Genomic DNA, 17,143 nt, shown 5'->3' with positions numbered 1-17,143 from the left:
TTTAATGTCTACAGCGAATGTTTTATCACCGTACTCAAACATATTTTTAAAATTTGTTCTTGGGTTGTAGCTGACTTTGGAGGACCACTTTTATTGCTTTTTTGTATTCCTCGAGACATATCGTATGTATTTAACGATGAAATTGGAAAGAAAAACTTGCAAATATGTCGTACTTTTGACAATGATCTTATTATGTCCCGAAATACTTTCCCGAGAGTTTTAATTTAACTTCTGAAAATATACTGGGTAATACTGGGTTTCAAGACACTGATCCAACAGGTGCGGGACGTTGTTCGAGGTGATGGTGTTTTTCTAATTTCGCTGCTGCCCTTGGCGACAGAGGTTGCAGAGGAGCTTTGTTTATTGTATCTATGCATTGTTGCACATTTTTTTATTTCCCTTCAAACAAAACATGAATGATAGTGGTTTCTAAGCATAACTTCGCAAAGCTGCAAATGACAAACCCGGACAATCACAGGGAAGATGCCCGTTGACTGACAAATAGAGAGATCCAATGAAACGAAGCGCACTGTGGTGAAGACCCGCCCTTCCCTCCGCCGGGCTGACCCTTTGCCCCCTGCAGGTCAGGGAGAGAGCGATACCCTTATTAGCATAATAGAAATCAGCCAATGGCGTGGGGACCATGCAAATACACGATGAAATGTGATCAGTGGATTGGTGGGTTGGGATTGACTCATCCGGCCCCATAGTTGTGGCCCCGCCCCTTCCCCTGAGTTTTGGGCTGGAACTGGTGAAAGAGACGGGACTTTAGAGTGAGCTCGGGTGCAAATAGCAGTGATTCGGTGCATCGTTTGCAGGCAAAGGAAGCAACTGTAATCTGTGTAACTTCTTTGAACATAATGACTTTTGAAGAGCTCGCAGGGGATCAAAAAGCAGACAGGTAAAAATAATGCTACAAAACGAATCGATTGCATTTTTTAATTGTGAAAATAGAACAATGTTTGACGGATACGGATTTTCAGAGCGTAGAGCTGACCTTTGATTTGCATTGAGCGTCGATTTGGAATTTTCCCCTCATATTTGAATCATTTTTAGATTTTTTTTTTAAATTCCCTTGCTGAACCTGAAACTATCAGCGATGAATCTAATTAATTTCTGACTTTTCTGACAGGATGGATGTAGTGGGGAAAGCTCTGGAAGAAGTTTTGTCCTCCGCGTTAGCGCAAGGCTGCATGACAGTCGGAGTGTACGAGGCAGCGAAACTCCTAAACGCGTAGGTGTCCATTTAAAAAAAAAACAAATTTGCCACACTGCTACTTTTATTCGCATTTTGTTAGGGATTACTTGTCGTTTGCTAAACGTCTTGATTTATATATATTTTTCCTTTTCAACAGGGATCCTGACAATGTTGTTTTATGTTTGCTTGCCACGGATGAAGGGGATGACGTGGACGTAGCGTTGCAAATTCATTTTACTTTGATACAAGCTTTTTGTTGCGAAAATGACATTAACATCATGAGGGTGAACAATATGCATCGTTTGGCGGAGATCCTCGGCGGGACGGACGGGGCAGACGAACCCAAAGATCTCCATTGCATATTGGTTACAGTAAGTGTTACCCTTTTCCCAGTACAGCAGCCGAGACTAAACAGACAAGTGACAGAAATTCTAGTTTCAAACAGTGCAGTTTCTGAAGGAGATAAAACAAGGACCAACTCCTCGCCTTCGTATAAACTGTTTATAAATAACTCGTGCAAACCCCACTTGTTGCAGGTCAAACAAATCACAACAAAAGTCAGTCAGTCCTGACGAAGGGTCTCGACCCGAAACGTCGGCTGTGCTTCTCCCTATAGATGCTGCCTGGCCTGTTGTGTTCCACCAACATTTTTGTGTGTGTTGTTTGAATTTCCAGCATCTGCAGATTTCCTCGTGTTCATAACAAAGGTGCTCAGATAGTTTTTTAAAATCTTTGCAGCAGGATGTAACCGAGTTCAGATATGTGTATTTCTAAAATTTTGCACCGATAGATGGCGTGTCATAATTCCACGAGAGGATTGATAGGTGGAGATAATTCAGAGTATCGAAATGGAAATGAATCTAGTGACATAATTGTTAACGCCATATGGGTAATTTGTTTTTCTTTTAATTTCAGAGTCAAATAGCACCGTGGAAAGATGGAGCCTTGAACAAAGTCACTTGTTTTTGTAAAGAAAGCCGATACCTCGACCAGTGGGTCCCAATTATTAATTTGCCCGAACGTTGAAGATCTTTTAATGGACTTTAATCTCAAAGTTGGATTTAAGAAATTCATTCACTTACGCGGGGTAGCTCCGAACGTTTTCAGAATAGCCGCCCGAAAAGTTGGCGTTGGGACATTAAGGTTGACTTTTTTTTTGCAGAGGGCGGGCTCTGTGTAATAATTGTCTCTGAAGCTGGACTATGACTCAGCTTCAGTTTGTGCCTGGAAATAGCAATGAGTAAGCAGACGGGAACTGAAGCAAAGCTTGAGCTGGTTTCAGTGCGGAGAGCGTAACAATTTCCGGAAGAATTGTGGGAGAACTACGACTTTTCATTTCGGGAAAAGAAATATTTTTAAAAAATGACAACTGGATGGATGGTGAACCAATGTCGTTGGTGTCATTTAGTTGTTCAGTAACAGCAAGGTGACAAAGAACTGAAAGCAAAGTTTTTAAAAATGCAGACCTTTGGTGTGTTAAAGAATTTATAGTATTTCAATTGCAAATATGATTTTCATGCTGCTGTTATAGTATGAAATTAAATAAGTTATTTTTGTGATTTATATCTGGAGTTTTTATTATTTATGTTTAACTGAAGTGAACAGCTATACTTCAAGTAAATTCACTTTGATAATTTAGTATTCTTCCTTTTACCCTGTAAATGGATTTTAATTTGGTACAGTGGGAGCTTGTTTTGATTGGACACTGTCGCCACACAGTGCATTGGGACTGATTGCTGGTTTTAAAACACAAAAATACAACTGCAGATGCTGTGGATCAAAGAATACGTACACAACGCTGGAAGAACTCAGCAGGTCAGGCAGCATCCGTGAGAAAAGAGTTTTCTGCTGGTTTTAAATTGTACCTGTCTTTCTGTGCTAAAGGAAGATGCACAGAGATAGAATTTGGGTTCTCAGGATGCCTGTAATCAGTATGAAATGGATCTGAGACTACATTTGCGCCTGGTAGCAGTTCTGAAGCATGTGTGTAATTTCTTAACCATTGCAGCTGTATCTCTAAAGACCATGACACATGCAGGCACTTCCTGCACATAAACTGGCCTGTGGTTGGTCAGTTAGTAGAAATAACAAAAACTAAAAGGGAGATTGCATGTTGAACCTAATAACATGGATGGAAGTGATAAACCTTGAGGAACCCAACTATTAGTGAAGGAAAAAGTAACCCATTTAACCATCTTGAGGATTCTGTAACTGTAGTGAGAATTCCTGGTGGCGATGTTCAGTTAAGGACAAGAGTGCTCTGAGATAATAGTCTATAGAGAGAGAGAAAGGTTTTGCTAATATACCTGCCTCTTGTCACAGAGACCACCAGAGTGGTCGTCACCAGAATTTGATTTGGATTTCCGGGATCTGCGATTTACCTGTGATTCTTTACACGTTGCCTGCCATCCCAACCATCAACACCCTAAACCAAAGCCGATTCCTGAACAGAAGTGACCACAGGTAAATGTGTGAGGATAACCTACGTCCACAGAAAGAAATTACAGTTTAACGGTGAGGAAGGGAGAACGTAGATAAGGGCTTGGTGCCACCCATCTCCTGATGCTATGGTTTTGGATGATACTGGTTACGGGCTGCAGGAGATATATTTCAAGTGTAGAGCTTGGGAGAACACCAGGGGTAACAGTGCAGTGATAGGAAGTGAAAGCACTGATTGTGAATCTCTGGCAACGATTGAATAGATAAAACTTAAGTGAATGTGCTTGCTTCTCGCCAGACAACAATGGAGAGTTATTGCAGGAAACAAAGGCTGGGGTCACAATAGCTTGAGGAGGGATAGCTTATCACTGCTGTAATCATATTGGATGCTGATAGTTTTGTTAAGAGCTGTTTCAGTACTATGGCAGAAACAGAATTTCACTGTACAGATTAATACTTGCATTTCTGGTAAAAGCTGGACATGGATTTGGCAAATTGGAAGTGCAATCAGGGACCTTGGAGAAGAAAAGGAGTTTGGAGGCGGGACACTCATTTGAAGGATGGAAAGACAAATGCTTTTTTGAGGGGAGAGGCCATGGCATAAGATCTACTGGAGAGAGAGAGATTTCAATTAAGGAGAGCGCAGTTAACAAGACCATGGAAGAGAGAAAAGCGGGGAGGAGCACCAGAGGGAGGCAATGGGCAGACAAGGAGATACGGGGTGAGACGGAAAAAGGGATGGGTTCTGGTGAAGAGGGTGGGAGGGGGCATTACTGGAAGTTTGAGAAATGCAACGCCTTGTATTCCGTCGGTAGCCTACAACCAGATGGCGTGAACGTTGATTTCTCGAACTTCTGGTAATGGCCCCCGACATCCTGCCCTTTTCCTTCACCAGTCCCCATCCCCTTTCTCCTCTCTCACCTTATCTCCTTGTCTGCCCATCACTTCCCTCTGGGGCTCTTCCCCTCTTTCTTCCAAGATTTCTATCCCACCTATCAGACTCCCCCTTATCCAGCCCTGTAACACTTTCAACAATCAACTTCTCAGCTATTTACTTCATCCCTCCCCCTCCTGGTTTCACCTATCACCTTGTGTTTCTATCTCCTCTCCACCACATTTTAAATCTACTCCTCATCTTTTTTTTCTCCAGTCCTGCCGAAAGGTCTTGGCCTGAAACGTCAACTGCTTTTTTCCTTAGATGCTACCTGGCCTGCTGAGTTCCTCCAGTATTTTATGTGTGTTGCAAGGAAGGTTCTGTTTTCTTTGATGGAGGTGAGCACAGAAGAGGCAGGACAGAAGGGTTTAAGATGTTTTGCAGTAGGATAAAGGATGCTAGGAGTTATTTTTAGATGTGAATGATTGGAAGTAATGAGCAGTTTTTGTCAGGCCAGATCTTGCGTGCCTTTTGAAGTCTAGAGATATTTCACAGAGTATGACTTAACCAGTTATCTGTCAGGAGCATTCAAATTTGTGGACAGTAGCACGAGGACAAGGTGAGGGCTGTACCTGGGAGCGTGTGCAGGCTGAACACAAGTATTCAGAAGAGATTAATTCAGGGTAGGAATATACTGTACACAACAAACTAGGTTAAATTGTTGCCCTTCTACCTAAATTCCTATCCAATGCCACAGGTGAATGGAATGTATTCTGAGTCATGTTTCTTAGATTTAAGTTTAGCATAGTTATCAGTTATTGCTCTCAGAAAGGGCTAGGCAGGCAGTACATAATCAAACTCCTACATTCCAGTTGATATATGTGTTAGCACATGCACACAAAGTGTCATGAATGTCAATCCCCAAGGAAGTTCTCCGCCTTCTCAAATACAACCTGTATTCCACAGGCAGAGTCCATCCTAATTGTAAGCTTGCAAAAATTGAAATACTTACTCCCGAATTACATCAGAAACACTTTAATACTTTGATGTAAATACATAGCATGCAAGTATCATTATGTTGATTGTAAATAGGTTTTTGATTTTGATTTTTAAGGGAGCACTAGCAGGGGTGACAGCAATGGCTGGAGTTTCTGGGAGCAATTTTTAAGGCGCAGGGTAAATAAGTTCCAAAGAAGAAGTATTCTAAAGGTGGGATGATGCAACTGTGGTTGACACGGGAAGTCAAGAAACATAAAAGCAGAAGAGAGGGCATATAATAGAGCAAAAATTAGTGGGAAGATGGAGGTTTGGGAAGCTTTTAAAAAACCAACTGAAGGCAACTAAGGAGGGAAAAGATGACAATAGACAATAGGTGCAGGAGTAGGCCCTTCGGCCCTTTGAGCCAGCACCGCCATTCACTGTGATCATCATGGCTGATCATCCATAATCAGTACCCCGTTCCTGCCTTCTCCCCATATCCCTGGACTCTACTATCTTTAAGAGCTCTATCTAACTCTTTCTTGAAAACATCCAGAGAACTGGCCTCCACTGCCTTCTGAGGCAATTGGATTGATGAAATCAAAGGGGATACTAAAAAGAGTAAAAGAGAGGTGACTATAGTATTGGATCACTGGAAAGGTAGTAATGGGGTATAAGGAAATGGTGGACAAACTACATAAGCATTTTGCATCCATCTTCACTGAGGAAGACAATAACAGTGTGCCAGAAATTTGAGAGTGGTGGGGCAGAAATAAGTGTAATTGCTATTACTGTGGAGAAGGTGCTTGGGAAGTTGAAAGGTGTGAATGTGGATAAGTCAACTGAATCAGATGGACTACCCCCGGAGTTCTGAAAGTGGTGGCTGGGGAGATTGTGGAGGCATTGGTGGATGGAGGAATCGATAGATTCTGGAATGGTTCCGAAGGATCTTAAAATCGCAAATGTGACTCTGCTCTTCAAGAAGGGAGGGAGGCAGAAAAAAGGAAATTGTAGCCTAGTTAGCTTAACTTCAGGGGTTAGCAAGATATTGGAGTCCATTATTAATGATGAGGCTTGGAGACACATCATAAAAGAAGACCAAAGTCAGCATGGTTTCCTCAAGGGAAAATCTTGCCTGATAAATCTGTTGGAATTCTTTGAGAAAATAACATGCAGGTAGACAAGGGAGAATTGGTTGATGTTGTGTATTTGGATTTTCAAAAGGCCTTTGACAAGGTGCTACACATGAGGCTGCTTAACAAGCTATGAGCCCATGGTATTACAGGAAAGATATTATCATGGATAGCAGATTAGCTGATTGGCAGGAGGCAAAGAATGGGAATAAATGGAGCCTTTTCTGTTAGGCTACCAGTGATTTATGTCAATGATTTGGATGACAGAATTGATGACTTTGTGGCCAAGTTTGTGAACAATACAAAGGTAGGTGGAGGAAGCAGGGAGGCTGAAGAAGGACGTAGATTAGGAGAATGGGCAAAGAAGAGGCGGATGCAATAGTGTTGGGAAGTATCTGGTCATGCACCTTGGTAAAAGAAATGGAAACGTACACCATTTTCTAAATGGGCAGCAAATTCAAAAACCTGAGGTGCAACAGGACTTGGAAGTCCTCATGCCAGTTTCCCTGAAGTTTAACTTGCAGGTTGAGTCAGTGGTGAGGAAGGCAAATGCAAAGTTAGCATTTGCTTCAAGAGGACTAGAACATAAAGGCAAAGATGTAAATTTGGGGCTGTAAAAGGAACTTGGAGTATTGTGAGCAGTTGTGGGCCCCTTATCCAAGAAAGGATATGCTGAAGGTTCAGAGGAGATTCATGAGAATGATTCTGGGAATGAAAGGGTTAATATATGAGGCATGTTTGATGGCTCTGGGCCTGTACTCGTTGGAGTTTAAAAGAATGAGGGAGGAATCTCATTGAAACCTATTGAATGTTGAAAGGCCTAGATAGTGTCTGTGGAGAGGATATTTCCTATGGTGGGTGAGTCTAGGACCAGAGGGCACAACCTCATAATAAAGGGAGATCATTTAGAACAGAGATGAGGCAGAATTTCTTTAGCCAGAGGGTGGCGAATATGTGGAATTTTTTGCCACAGGCAGCTGTAGAGGCCAGGTCATTGGGTGTATTTAAGGTGGAGGTTGATACGTTTTTGATCAGTCAGGGCATGGAAGGTTATGGAGAGAAGGCAGGAGAATGGGGTTGAGAAGGAAAATAGATCAGCCATGCTGAAATATCAGAGCAGACTCAATGGGCTGAATGGCCTAATCCTGCTCCTAAATTTTATGGTCTTATTCAAAGATTCAAAGTACATTTAATATCAAAGAATGTATAATTTATGCAACCTTGAGATCTGTCTGCTAACAAGCAGCCAGAAAGCAAGAAACCTGGAAGACCCCAATTTTTAAAAATAAAGACCAACAGCCAATGTGCAGTGGAAGAGAAAAAAAACACATCACGCAAACAACAGAAGCAAGCAACAGCATTCCGAAACAAACTGAGTCCTTAGATCTGAATCTCAGAACAGGCCCAAAGCCTCAGTCTCGGTCTATCATATTAGAGGGGCAAATCGCCGCAAAACACACAGACACAAAGTGCAGCAGCCGGGCAGTCTCAGAGCCTCAGTGCGAAATCGGCCCAACCCTCGTCTCTGGTCCTGGGGCTCTGCCTTTCCAGTCTATTTGGGCTGGCATTTAAATTGTATCAAACAGCAGATCATGCCTCCCATTAATATCTGGGCCCACCACAGCAAAATGCTCTGGGCCTAGGCCATGCCACCCAGCCCGAAGCGGTTCTTGACCATTCCAAATCCACTCAGTGCTTAGAACGATCCAGTCTCACACTCAGGTTAGTCAATCGGGCATCGAAGCTTCTCTGCTGTGACTCTTCCTCTCCAAATCATTCACTCCAACACCACCTGCATTGATTTTGCAACACACCGTTAAAGCTCATCCCTCACACTTGCTTCACTTCGCTCGCCTCTTCTTTGTTCACAGTGATAGTTTACCACTGTTTATGTAAACAAAGGTGTTATTAATAATTTCTTCCCTTTCAAACTACCAGTAAGCTGTTGCTTGCCTTCATTAGCACCACCTGTTAAGTACGTATTATTTAAATTCCTATATTTATATAATAAATATATATATTATGTCCTAAAAGACTTGACAGCCAATAAACCTGTCAGGGGTGCTTTAACTCTTTTTTTGGGGGATCTCTCTATGCAACAGTGACAACTGCTTACTAACTTCCTCCTTTCTCAGTCCAGAATGCAAATATTCTTGTTATGTGGAATAGTGGATTTATAGTATTTAGCAAACTATATTTGTTTATCAATGTAATTAACCACTCTACACTGGGGAGATGAAGTACAGATTGAGTGATCACTTTATGGACCGCCTCTATTCAGTCTACATATTACCCTGAGCTTCAAGTCACTCAGCCTTTGACTTCTCTGTCCTCGCTAATATTGTTACATCAAAGTTCAAGGAACCGTGCGTAGGGACTGAATTCTCTCAGCTCTGTATGAAAAAAGATATAAGCCGTTCGGAGGAAATGACTTTTAAACACATAAGAACACAAAGAAATAAGCAGAAATAATCCATTCAGATCTATTGACCATTTGACTGTTCAGAAATGGCAAACAGAAACTTTCTATTGGACACTTCCTGTCTTGAGCATCCTTTTGATCCCTGATATCTTTTGAGGGACACATAACAACATCACTCTGAACTCAATATTCTCTGTCCTTGAAGAACCTGTTATTGGTATTCAAAGGACAACTTGTTTTTATTACCATGGTGATCACCTATGAGCCAACAAGATAAGGAAAGTACTTTTGCCTTCATCATATACCTCTCGACAGCACTAAAGCTAAATACCAACACCTCATCTTCTAGCCTCTCTCGTGATCTTTTCTCTGAGCTGTGCTGCCTCTAGAGCCATGATTCCCCACCCCAAATATTACTGTTGTTCACTCCCTCACATCTCCATATCGCCCCAACATCTCTTTGTCTACATCCCTGATTTCATAACCAAATCCAATGGTCTGTCCTCCACCTCCAATACTTCCCACCATTCAAATGCTAATCAGGTCCATCCACCTTCCCCTGTCATGCCTTCCTGCTGGATTATGGACCTTCAGGCACCCGAGGTTTTACCAGCCACAGGCTCATGTTGGTTGTAGACCTCCCAAGCTCAGTTTCAGAAGAGGAAGGTAAGACTACACATTTCTGACTACAGGAATGATCACAATAACTCATAGCCAAGGCTTTGACCCTCTACTACAGTTGATACAACAAAAATGGGAATTTTTCCACTAAATCCTGGCATTCCAGTACACTGGCAAATTGAAAAAATCCAGAAGATCTGCATTTCCTGGATTTTATTTTGTATTTCCAGTGCGTACTCTACATTTCTCTGGTAATTTCAGATAAATGCTCTGCATTGTAAGTTTTCAGTTTTGTTTCCCATAATCCTCATTCACGTTACTCTATCTCCCCTTTTATCATTTAATCTCTCCTGTTTTCCACTTCTCCTTTGTTCTCTCTGTCATCCTCTTACTCTGCATCGCAAAACTGATTTCTGAGTTTTTCTTTTCAGTTCTGATGAAAAGTCATTGATCTGAGTGAGCCATTAACTCAGCTTTTCTGCACTGATGTGGTCTGACCTCCTGAGTATTTCCAGAAATCTTCATTCCCCTTTTTGGTTCAAATAACTTTACTTGACTTTCTTCAGCTCTGTTACCAAAAGTTCAGTATATAAGAACATTCAAGAATGCCACCCCAGGACTGACCTCACTGACCCCACCAAATTCTGGTTTGCCAGTGGAGAAGATTGGAGTAGATCCTGTACTTCACTTACTTGGTGATTCAGAATTGTTTTGTATCATTTCCAGCACACAGGAGTAAAGGAAAATGAAATAATTGTTACTCCAGATCCAATGCAGCACGAAGAAACACAATAATAAAAAAAACACACAATAAATACATTGGATGGCTTATATGATTATATGTGTGTACATAAAATGATGCTAGGTACAGGAGTGTTTGTACATAAGGTGACTCTGACAGGAAATGTTAAAGTCATGGTGGAGAGGGGGGTGTGGTGGGTGGAGGTGTTGATCAGCCTTACTGCTTGGGGAAAGTACCTGTTTTTGAATCTAATGGTCCTGGCGTGGATGTTTCATAGCCTCCTCTCCGATGGAGTGGGATAAACAGTCCACGAGCTGCTTGGTTAGGCTCCTTCTTGACGCTGCTGGACTTTATCTGACACTTTTCCGTATACATGTCCTTGATGACGAGTATGCTGGAGCTGGTGAGGTGTTAGGCAGTTTTGACTACCCACTGCAGATCCTTCTTGCCTGCCGCAGAGCAGTTTCCACACCATACAGATATGCAGCATGTTAGAATGCTTTCTACTACATATCTGTAGAAGGTCACAAGTATTAATGAGCATGGGCCAGTTCTCATCAGCATCCTCAAAGAGGAGAGGCTCTGGTGAGCTGTTTGATTGTGTTGGATGTGTTCTGGGACCATGAGAGGTTGTGTGAGATTTTGAAGCTGCTCACACTTCCCACTGCTGTGCCGTTGATGTAAGGAGGGGTTCGAGCAGTGTGTGAGTTCTCCAGAAATCAATGACCATCTCCTTTGTCTTGTTGATACTGGGCAAGAGGTAACGTGCCTGGCCCCAGAGCTCAGATTGCTTCACCTCCTCTCTGCAGGCTGTCTCATCGTTGGTGGCGATGAGCCCCACCACTGTCATGTTATTGGTGAACTTGACAATGTGAGTTTAGCCATGCAGTCACAGGTGAGCAGTGGGCCCAGCACACAGACCTGTTGGTGATGATGGGAGGGAGGAGCAATTGTGGATCCTGAATATCTGAGGTCTGTTATGAAGGGCAACAGTGGCACAGTGGTGTATTTAGACTGAGGAGAAAGGGTTTGTACACTAATGTTTATGGGACAATAGTGTTGAATGCTGAACTGAAACTCAGAAACAGCATTTTGTCATAAGTGTCTTTATTTTCTAGGGCTATCAGGGCCAGGTGCATGACAGAAGTTATGGCATCTGCCGTTGAGCAGTTCTGTTCGTAATCATATTGGAGAGTGTCCAGTGTGACAGGAATGGAAGTTTTGATGTGTACCATTACCAGCTCTTCAAAGCACTTCATGATGATTGAAGTTAGTGTCACTGGGTGGAAGTCGTGTAGTTCTGAAGTTGTCGAATTCTTTGGTACCGGGATGATGGTGGCTGATTTGAAGCATATGGAGGCGGATGCCCGACGAGTGAAGTATTGAAGGTGTTAGTGAGCTGGTAGGCACACTCTGTGAGTACTCAGCCTAGGATGTTGTCTGACCCTGCAATCTCTGCAGAGTCCTTCTCACGTTTGCTACTGTTGCTGACAGTGGCTGCTCCCCTGCAAGGAGGGTAGCTTCTGTGGCTGGCATTGTGATGCATGCTTCAAAGAATACATCAAAGCTGTTTAGAGCACTGAGGAGTGTGGCATCACCGGTGCAGTTGATGCTGTTTTTCCTTGCATAGTCAGTAATGTCCTTGATACCCAGCCACATATGCCAGGGATTGCTATTTGAACAAGTGTTCCTGAATTCTTTTGTGCATAGGCAGTCTTTGCCCTCTTGATGACTAAGATGAGGTTTCTCCTGGCTGGTCGGAGAACTGTTCTGACTCCAGACTTGAAGGCAGTGCCTTGAGCTTTTAATAGGGAGTGTATCTCTGTGTTCAGCCAGGGCTTCTGGTTGGGCTGTGAGGTGGCTGTTCTTGAGGTACCGACATCTGTGTATGATGTAGCCAGTGTCAGGTGAGTCACATCCCTCAAGGTCTGCATCTTCTCCATTTGTGGCCAAGTGGAAGTTGCAGTAAGGCAAAGATTAGACAAGGCTATCCTGGGGCAGTTGTAGTCAGTGAGACCTTGGGAGACACCTCTGCTTACTACAGATCAGATAGACTGGGTTGATTGCGATGGAGTCAAACCAGATAAGTGAGACCTCTGTAGTGACACTTTTCCAGAAATGCCTTCCCAACATAGTGCCCCTTTACACAACAGTGGTGCCAGAGACAGAAGAAATAACAGAATGATGTGAAACATACCCAATATCTAAGGCTCTATTGTCTTTACTGGCTTCAAAATATTATCAGCTGTCCGCTTGAAGTTTTGATTGACTTTAACACTCTAATGTGAATGGCAATTGGTCTTGCGAGTAAGCAATTAAAACATGTAGAATTTACAATGATCAATATCTGTAACTGATAAGTTAATTCTGTATAAAATAGTTTACTGTTCAGAACAGTGTGGGTGACAGGAGCCCACACTGTTCCCCCTGCACACAAGTAAAATAAAAACAAATGCATGAGTCCTGGGACCATTTATTTTAGTTATTTTATTCTATTGTTGACGATGACAGTTAGTTCAACAGCAGCCTCCTTGACTTCATATCCGATTCCCATTTTCCATGATTCCTTAGAGCCTAAATTCTATCAATCTCAGCACTGACACACATAGCCCTGAAGCTGAGAATGCCAAAGGTTTTCACCCCTCTCAAAACAGAAGTTTTTCCATATCTAAATTTTAAAACGTTGACATCTTATCTTGTGCCTATATCCTCAAGCTGCTATCTCTCCAACCAGAGAAAGGAACCACTCAGCATCTACTGTGAACTGTGCTTCTCAGGAACATGTTTCAATGAAATAACATCTCAGTCCTTTGAAAGGCAGTAAGTACAGGCCAATTCTATTTAACCCCTCCTTAAGGGTCAAACCATTCATTCCAGGAATCAAGTGAATGTACTTTGTGCAGGTGACCATAGCCTTTCTGAGGTATGTTGGCCTAAACTTCATAGTGTATAGCAGGTGTGGTTTCAACAAAACGTTCAATAAATGCCTGAAGACCTCTTGTGCTCCAGATCTCTTCTGATAAAAACATACCGTACATCTTTCTAATTGCTTGTTGTACATTCATGTCAACTTTCAGCATATTTGGATCATAAATGTCTACTTTTGCACCATCTAAAAATATTTTGTTTTCCTGTAATATCTACTAAAGTGAAAAAGGACATCGGACATCTTCTTGCCCACTCATTTTACCTCTCTTTGTACTTACTATATACTTTCGTACCTAGTTCTGTGTCATCAGCAAATCTAGATGCCCCATATTGATCATTTCATCGAATGCAACATGGGTACAGGCCCTTCAGTCCAACAAGACCACATCAACCATGGTGTCCACGGCAATTAGAACACAGAAGATAAAATAATACAGCAGACGAACAGGACATTCAGCCCACAGTGTTGCACCGAACCAATTAAATGGCCAACTAAATTAACCCCTTCTGTCTACAGAATGACCAACCATTTCCTTCACATTCATGTGCCTATTTAAAAGTCTTAAAAGTCTGTAATCTACCGGCCTCTCCCATCACCTCAGATAGTGCATGCCAGGCACCCAACACTCTCTGTGTAAATATTTACCCTCACATCTGCTTTGAATTTATTCCCTCTCACCTTAAATATACATGCCCTCTGGTACTAAACATTTCAACCCTGGGAAAAAAAGCTGCGCTATCTATGCCTCTCGTAATCTTATATACTGTACCTCGATCAGATAGACCTTGTGCAAGGTTCCCTAAAGATCCCTGGCAGGTTGAGTTGCTAGTAAGGAAGGCAAATGCAATGTTAGCATTCATTTTGAGAGAGCTAGAATATAAGAGAAGGATGTGATATTAAGGCTTTATAAGGCATTAGTCAGACCTCACTTGGAGTATTGTGAGCAGTTTTTGACCCCTTATCTAAGAAAGGATGTACTAGAATTGAAAAGGGTCATGAGGAGGCTCACAAGAATGAATCCTGGAATTAAAGGGTTAATGTATGAGGAGCATTTGATATTCTGGGTCAGTACTTGCTGGAGTTTAGAAGAATGAGGCAGATCTCATGGAAACATCGAATATTGAAAGGCCTAGATAGAATGGATGTGGAGAGGATGTTTCCTATGGTGGGTGAGTCTAGGACCAGAGAGCACAGCCTCTAAATAGAGGGACATCCATTTAGAACAAAGTTGAGGAAGAATTTCTTTAGCCCAAGGATGGTGAATATGTGGAATTCATTGCCACAGACTGTTGTGGAGGCCAAGTCATTGGGTATATTTAAAGTGGAAGTTGATAGGTTCTTGATTGGTCAGGCAGAAGATAGGAGAATAGGGTCAAGAGGCCTTATAAATCAGCCCTGATGGAATGGTAAAGCAGACTCTTTGGGCTGAATTTTGCTATTATGTCTTATGGTCTTATTACGATCTTCTTTATAACCTTCAAGGGCTCTGTTGCATATATTTCTGTATTTTTCTTTACTAAATTCATCAGCTCTCAACATCCAAGGTTCTCTTATTTTCCCATCCCTGTCCTTCCTTCTGACTGCAACATACCTGTCCTGTCCTCTGTGCAGGTGTCAGATGTCACATGTGAACTTGCTTAAAAAAACAGCTGTTCCAAGTTAGCTCTCCATAGTTCCTGTCTAATGCTCTCATAATTTTTACTGCTCCAATATGAAATGTTCCTGCAATGTTACTTAACCTCATCAATAGCTATCTTAAAACTTGAAGATCTGCGCTCACTGTTCCTTATCTGCTCACTCACTGAAAGGTCAACCTTCCATCTCTCCAGTTTCTGACCTGGTGCTCCTCAGCCAAAAAATTTATCTAGACTATCTTTCTATTTTGAGCCTTGCTAGCACAAATTGCTTGGAAAGTAATGTGGAGGTTACTCTTCTTAATTTTAACCTAACTCTCTATATCCATTCTGCAGGACCTCATCCCTTGTTCCACCTATGTTGTTTGTTCCAACATGTACAACCACTTTTAACTGTTTGACATTCTCCTCAAGAATTTTCTGCATCCAATCAGATATCATAATTAATATATTAGATTTTAAATAGTTGAGAACCTAGTATTTTTCTTGCAGCTTCTCATCAGTAAAAGCCAAGTTAAAGTTATCACATTTATTCCTATTGTTTTCTCTTTACTAAATTTTCTATTCATTTATTGCAATACCCAAACCCTTATTTTATGTAACAATATTACTCTGATACATGAACACACAGCTCCTTTAAAATCCAAAAACACAAAATACACTGGCTAACATTGCCACAAAACTTGAGTTGTCGTGCTCAATTTCTTTTGCAGTAAATCACATTGGTCCGGCCTAATCACGCTTGTATTACCCACACAGCCTATGCTTTTAATCATAGATTCCAGCTTTTTTTCCAACTATTGATATCAGACTAATTGGTTTAATAAATTCTCATCCTTCTCTTTTAGATATTTTGCTGTCTTCCAGTCAGTTGAGACGATCTCAGAAACTAAGGAACTGTGGAAGATCACAACTAACCCATTCACTATTTACGAGATTATCTCTCAGAAATCCTAGGATTCAACTACCAAGTTCTGGATGAATTATTTTTAAAACTTAGCTTGCTGCATTCTCAATTTGTTTAGGATTTCACATTACTAATAATATTTAAATTACTCATTCTTCCCAACCATTTCTACTGCACTTGTTATATTTAGAAGAAAATCAATATTATTGTGTAACTGTTACTTAATTTAGCTGTTTTCTAATTGCCCAGTACAGTTTCTTCTTCCTGTCTCTACAAAATCCATATTTAATTTTGGTGTTCCCCTTCATATACTTAAATGCTGAACCCCTGTCCTTGAACCTTCGGTACAAACAACTTACTCTATGCTGGTTTTGATCACCTCATTTAAAGATAGTGAAAACCAATTTTAATTGGTGGGAACAAAATTAGATTTTTTTTTGTAATTTAAATTTATGAAATCAGACAAGATGCCTGGTGCAGAACTATTCCTATTATGGATAGGAACATGAATACATTGAAAGATTACTGAATATTTGGGTGTGTTCACAAATCATAATTAGGAATCATTGTTAAACCAAGTTGTTGTTCTATGCTATATATAGGAATAATAAAATATTTTAAACCACATTGTGTAACAGTTAGCCACTAGAGCCCAGTCTGAAAGGTTTAATCAAACATTCCAAGCCAAACTGCAAGTAACAGGAGTAACACACCCTTCAATTCAATGTGAACTCCCTACAATCAGACATTAGTAATCCTAAATAATTACCTGCTTAGATCTTTTTGAGGATTACAAACAGATGATAATATAGACAAGATAGTTGTGTAAGTGGAATTTATAACAGATCCATAGATGAGATTAGGGATGGAAAATACTATGACTTATTTCATATTCTGATACCCTTTTAGGCATTGACATTTAAGGCATTGGCTCTAAATGGAAGGGTGGAATTGCCTGAAGATACCCAGAAACACAACCAGATTAGCAACCTAAATACTGAGGGCTGCAAGAGCAGGACGGAGGCTGCATGCTCTATGGTGACTGACTCATCACAAAGCCTTTCCGCACAACAAGGCCAGATCGGGAGTGTGCTGGAATCCTCTCCACAGGCTTGGTTGAGTGCAGCTCCAACTCTCAGGAAATACAGCACCATTTGATTACTACCCAGTCAACATGCTAAATATTCATGCCCTCCAGTACCACTGCATAGCGGTTGCAATGAGTACTATCTACATAATGCACTGCAGTTACCCCTCTTGGAAATG

At 41.4% G+C, this 17,143-nt stretch overlaps 1 protein-coding gene across 1 annotated transcript; it reads left to right on the top strand.

The window, feature by feature from the left end:
* The first annotated feature begins 748 nt into the window (after positions 1-748).
* LOC140737040 (growth arrest and DNA damage-inducible protein GADD45 alpha-like) lies at positions 749-2,761 on the top strand. The gene is made up of 4 exons (XM_073063146.1): positions 749-901; positions 1,133-1,234; positions 1,356-1,569; positions 2,114-2,761. The coding sequence occupies exons 1-4, from the start codon at positions 861-863 to the stop codon at positions 2,222-2,224; spliced, it is 468 nt and encodes a 155-aa protein (XP_072919247.1). The 5' UTR covers positions 749-860; the 3' UTR covers positions 2,225-2,761.
* Positions 2,762-17,143: the final 14,382 nt, after the last annotated feature.

The sequence above is a fragment of the Hemitrygon akajei genome, chromosome 12 (genome assembly GCF_048418815.1).
Source record: "Hemitrygon akajei chromosome 12, sHemAka1.3, whole genome shotgun sequence".
Classification (NCBI taxonomy): Eukaryota; Metazoa; Chordata; class Chondrichthyes; order Myliobatiformes; family Dasyatidae; genus Hemitrygon; species Hemitrygon akajei.
The sequence above is the reverse complement of the archived record's forward strand: the minus strand, read 5'-3'. Positions and strand labels throughout refer to the sequence as shown.

Excerpts from the sequence above, each read along its gene's own strand:
- LOC140737040 (XM_073063146.1), top strand. The coding sequence starts at position 861 with ATGACTTTTGAAGAGCTCGCAGGGGATCAAAAAGCAGACAG. Across the intron at positions 1,235-1,355 it reads GCAGCGAAACTCCTAAACGC|GGATCCTGACAATGTTGTTT; the intron begins GTAGGTGTCCAT and ends CCTTTTCAACAG. Across the intron at positions 1,570-2,113 it reads TCCATTGCATATTGGTTACA|AGTCAAATAGCACCGTGGAA; the intron begins GTAAGTGTTACC and ends TTTTAATTTCAG.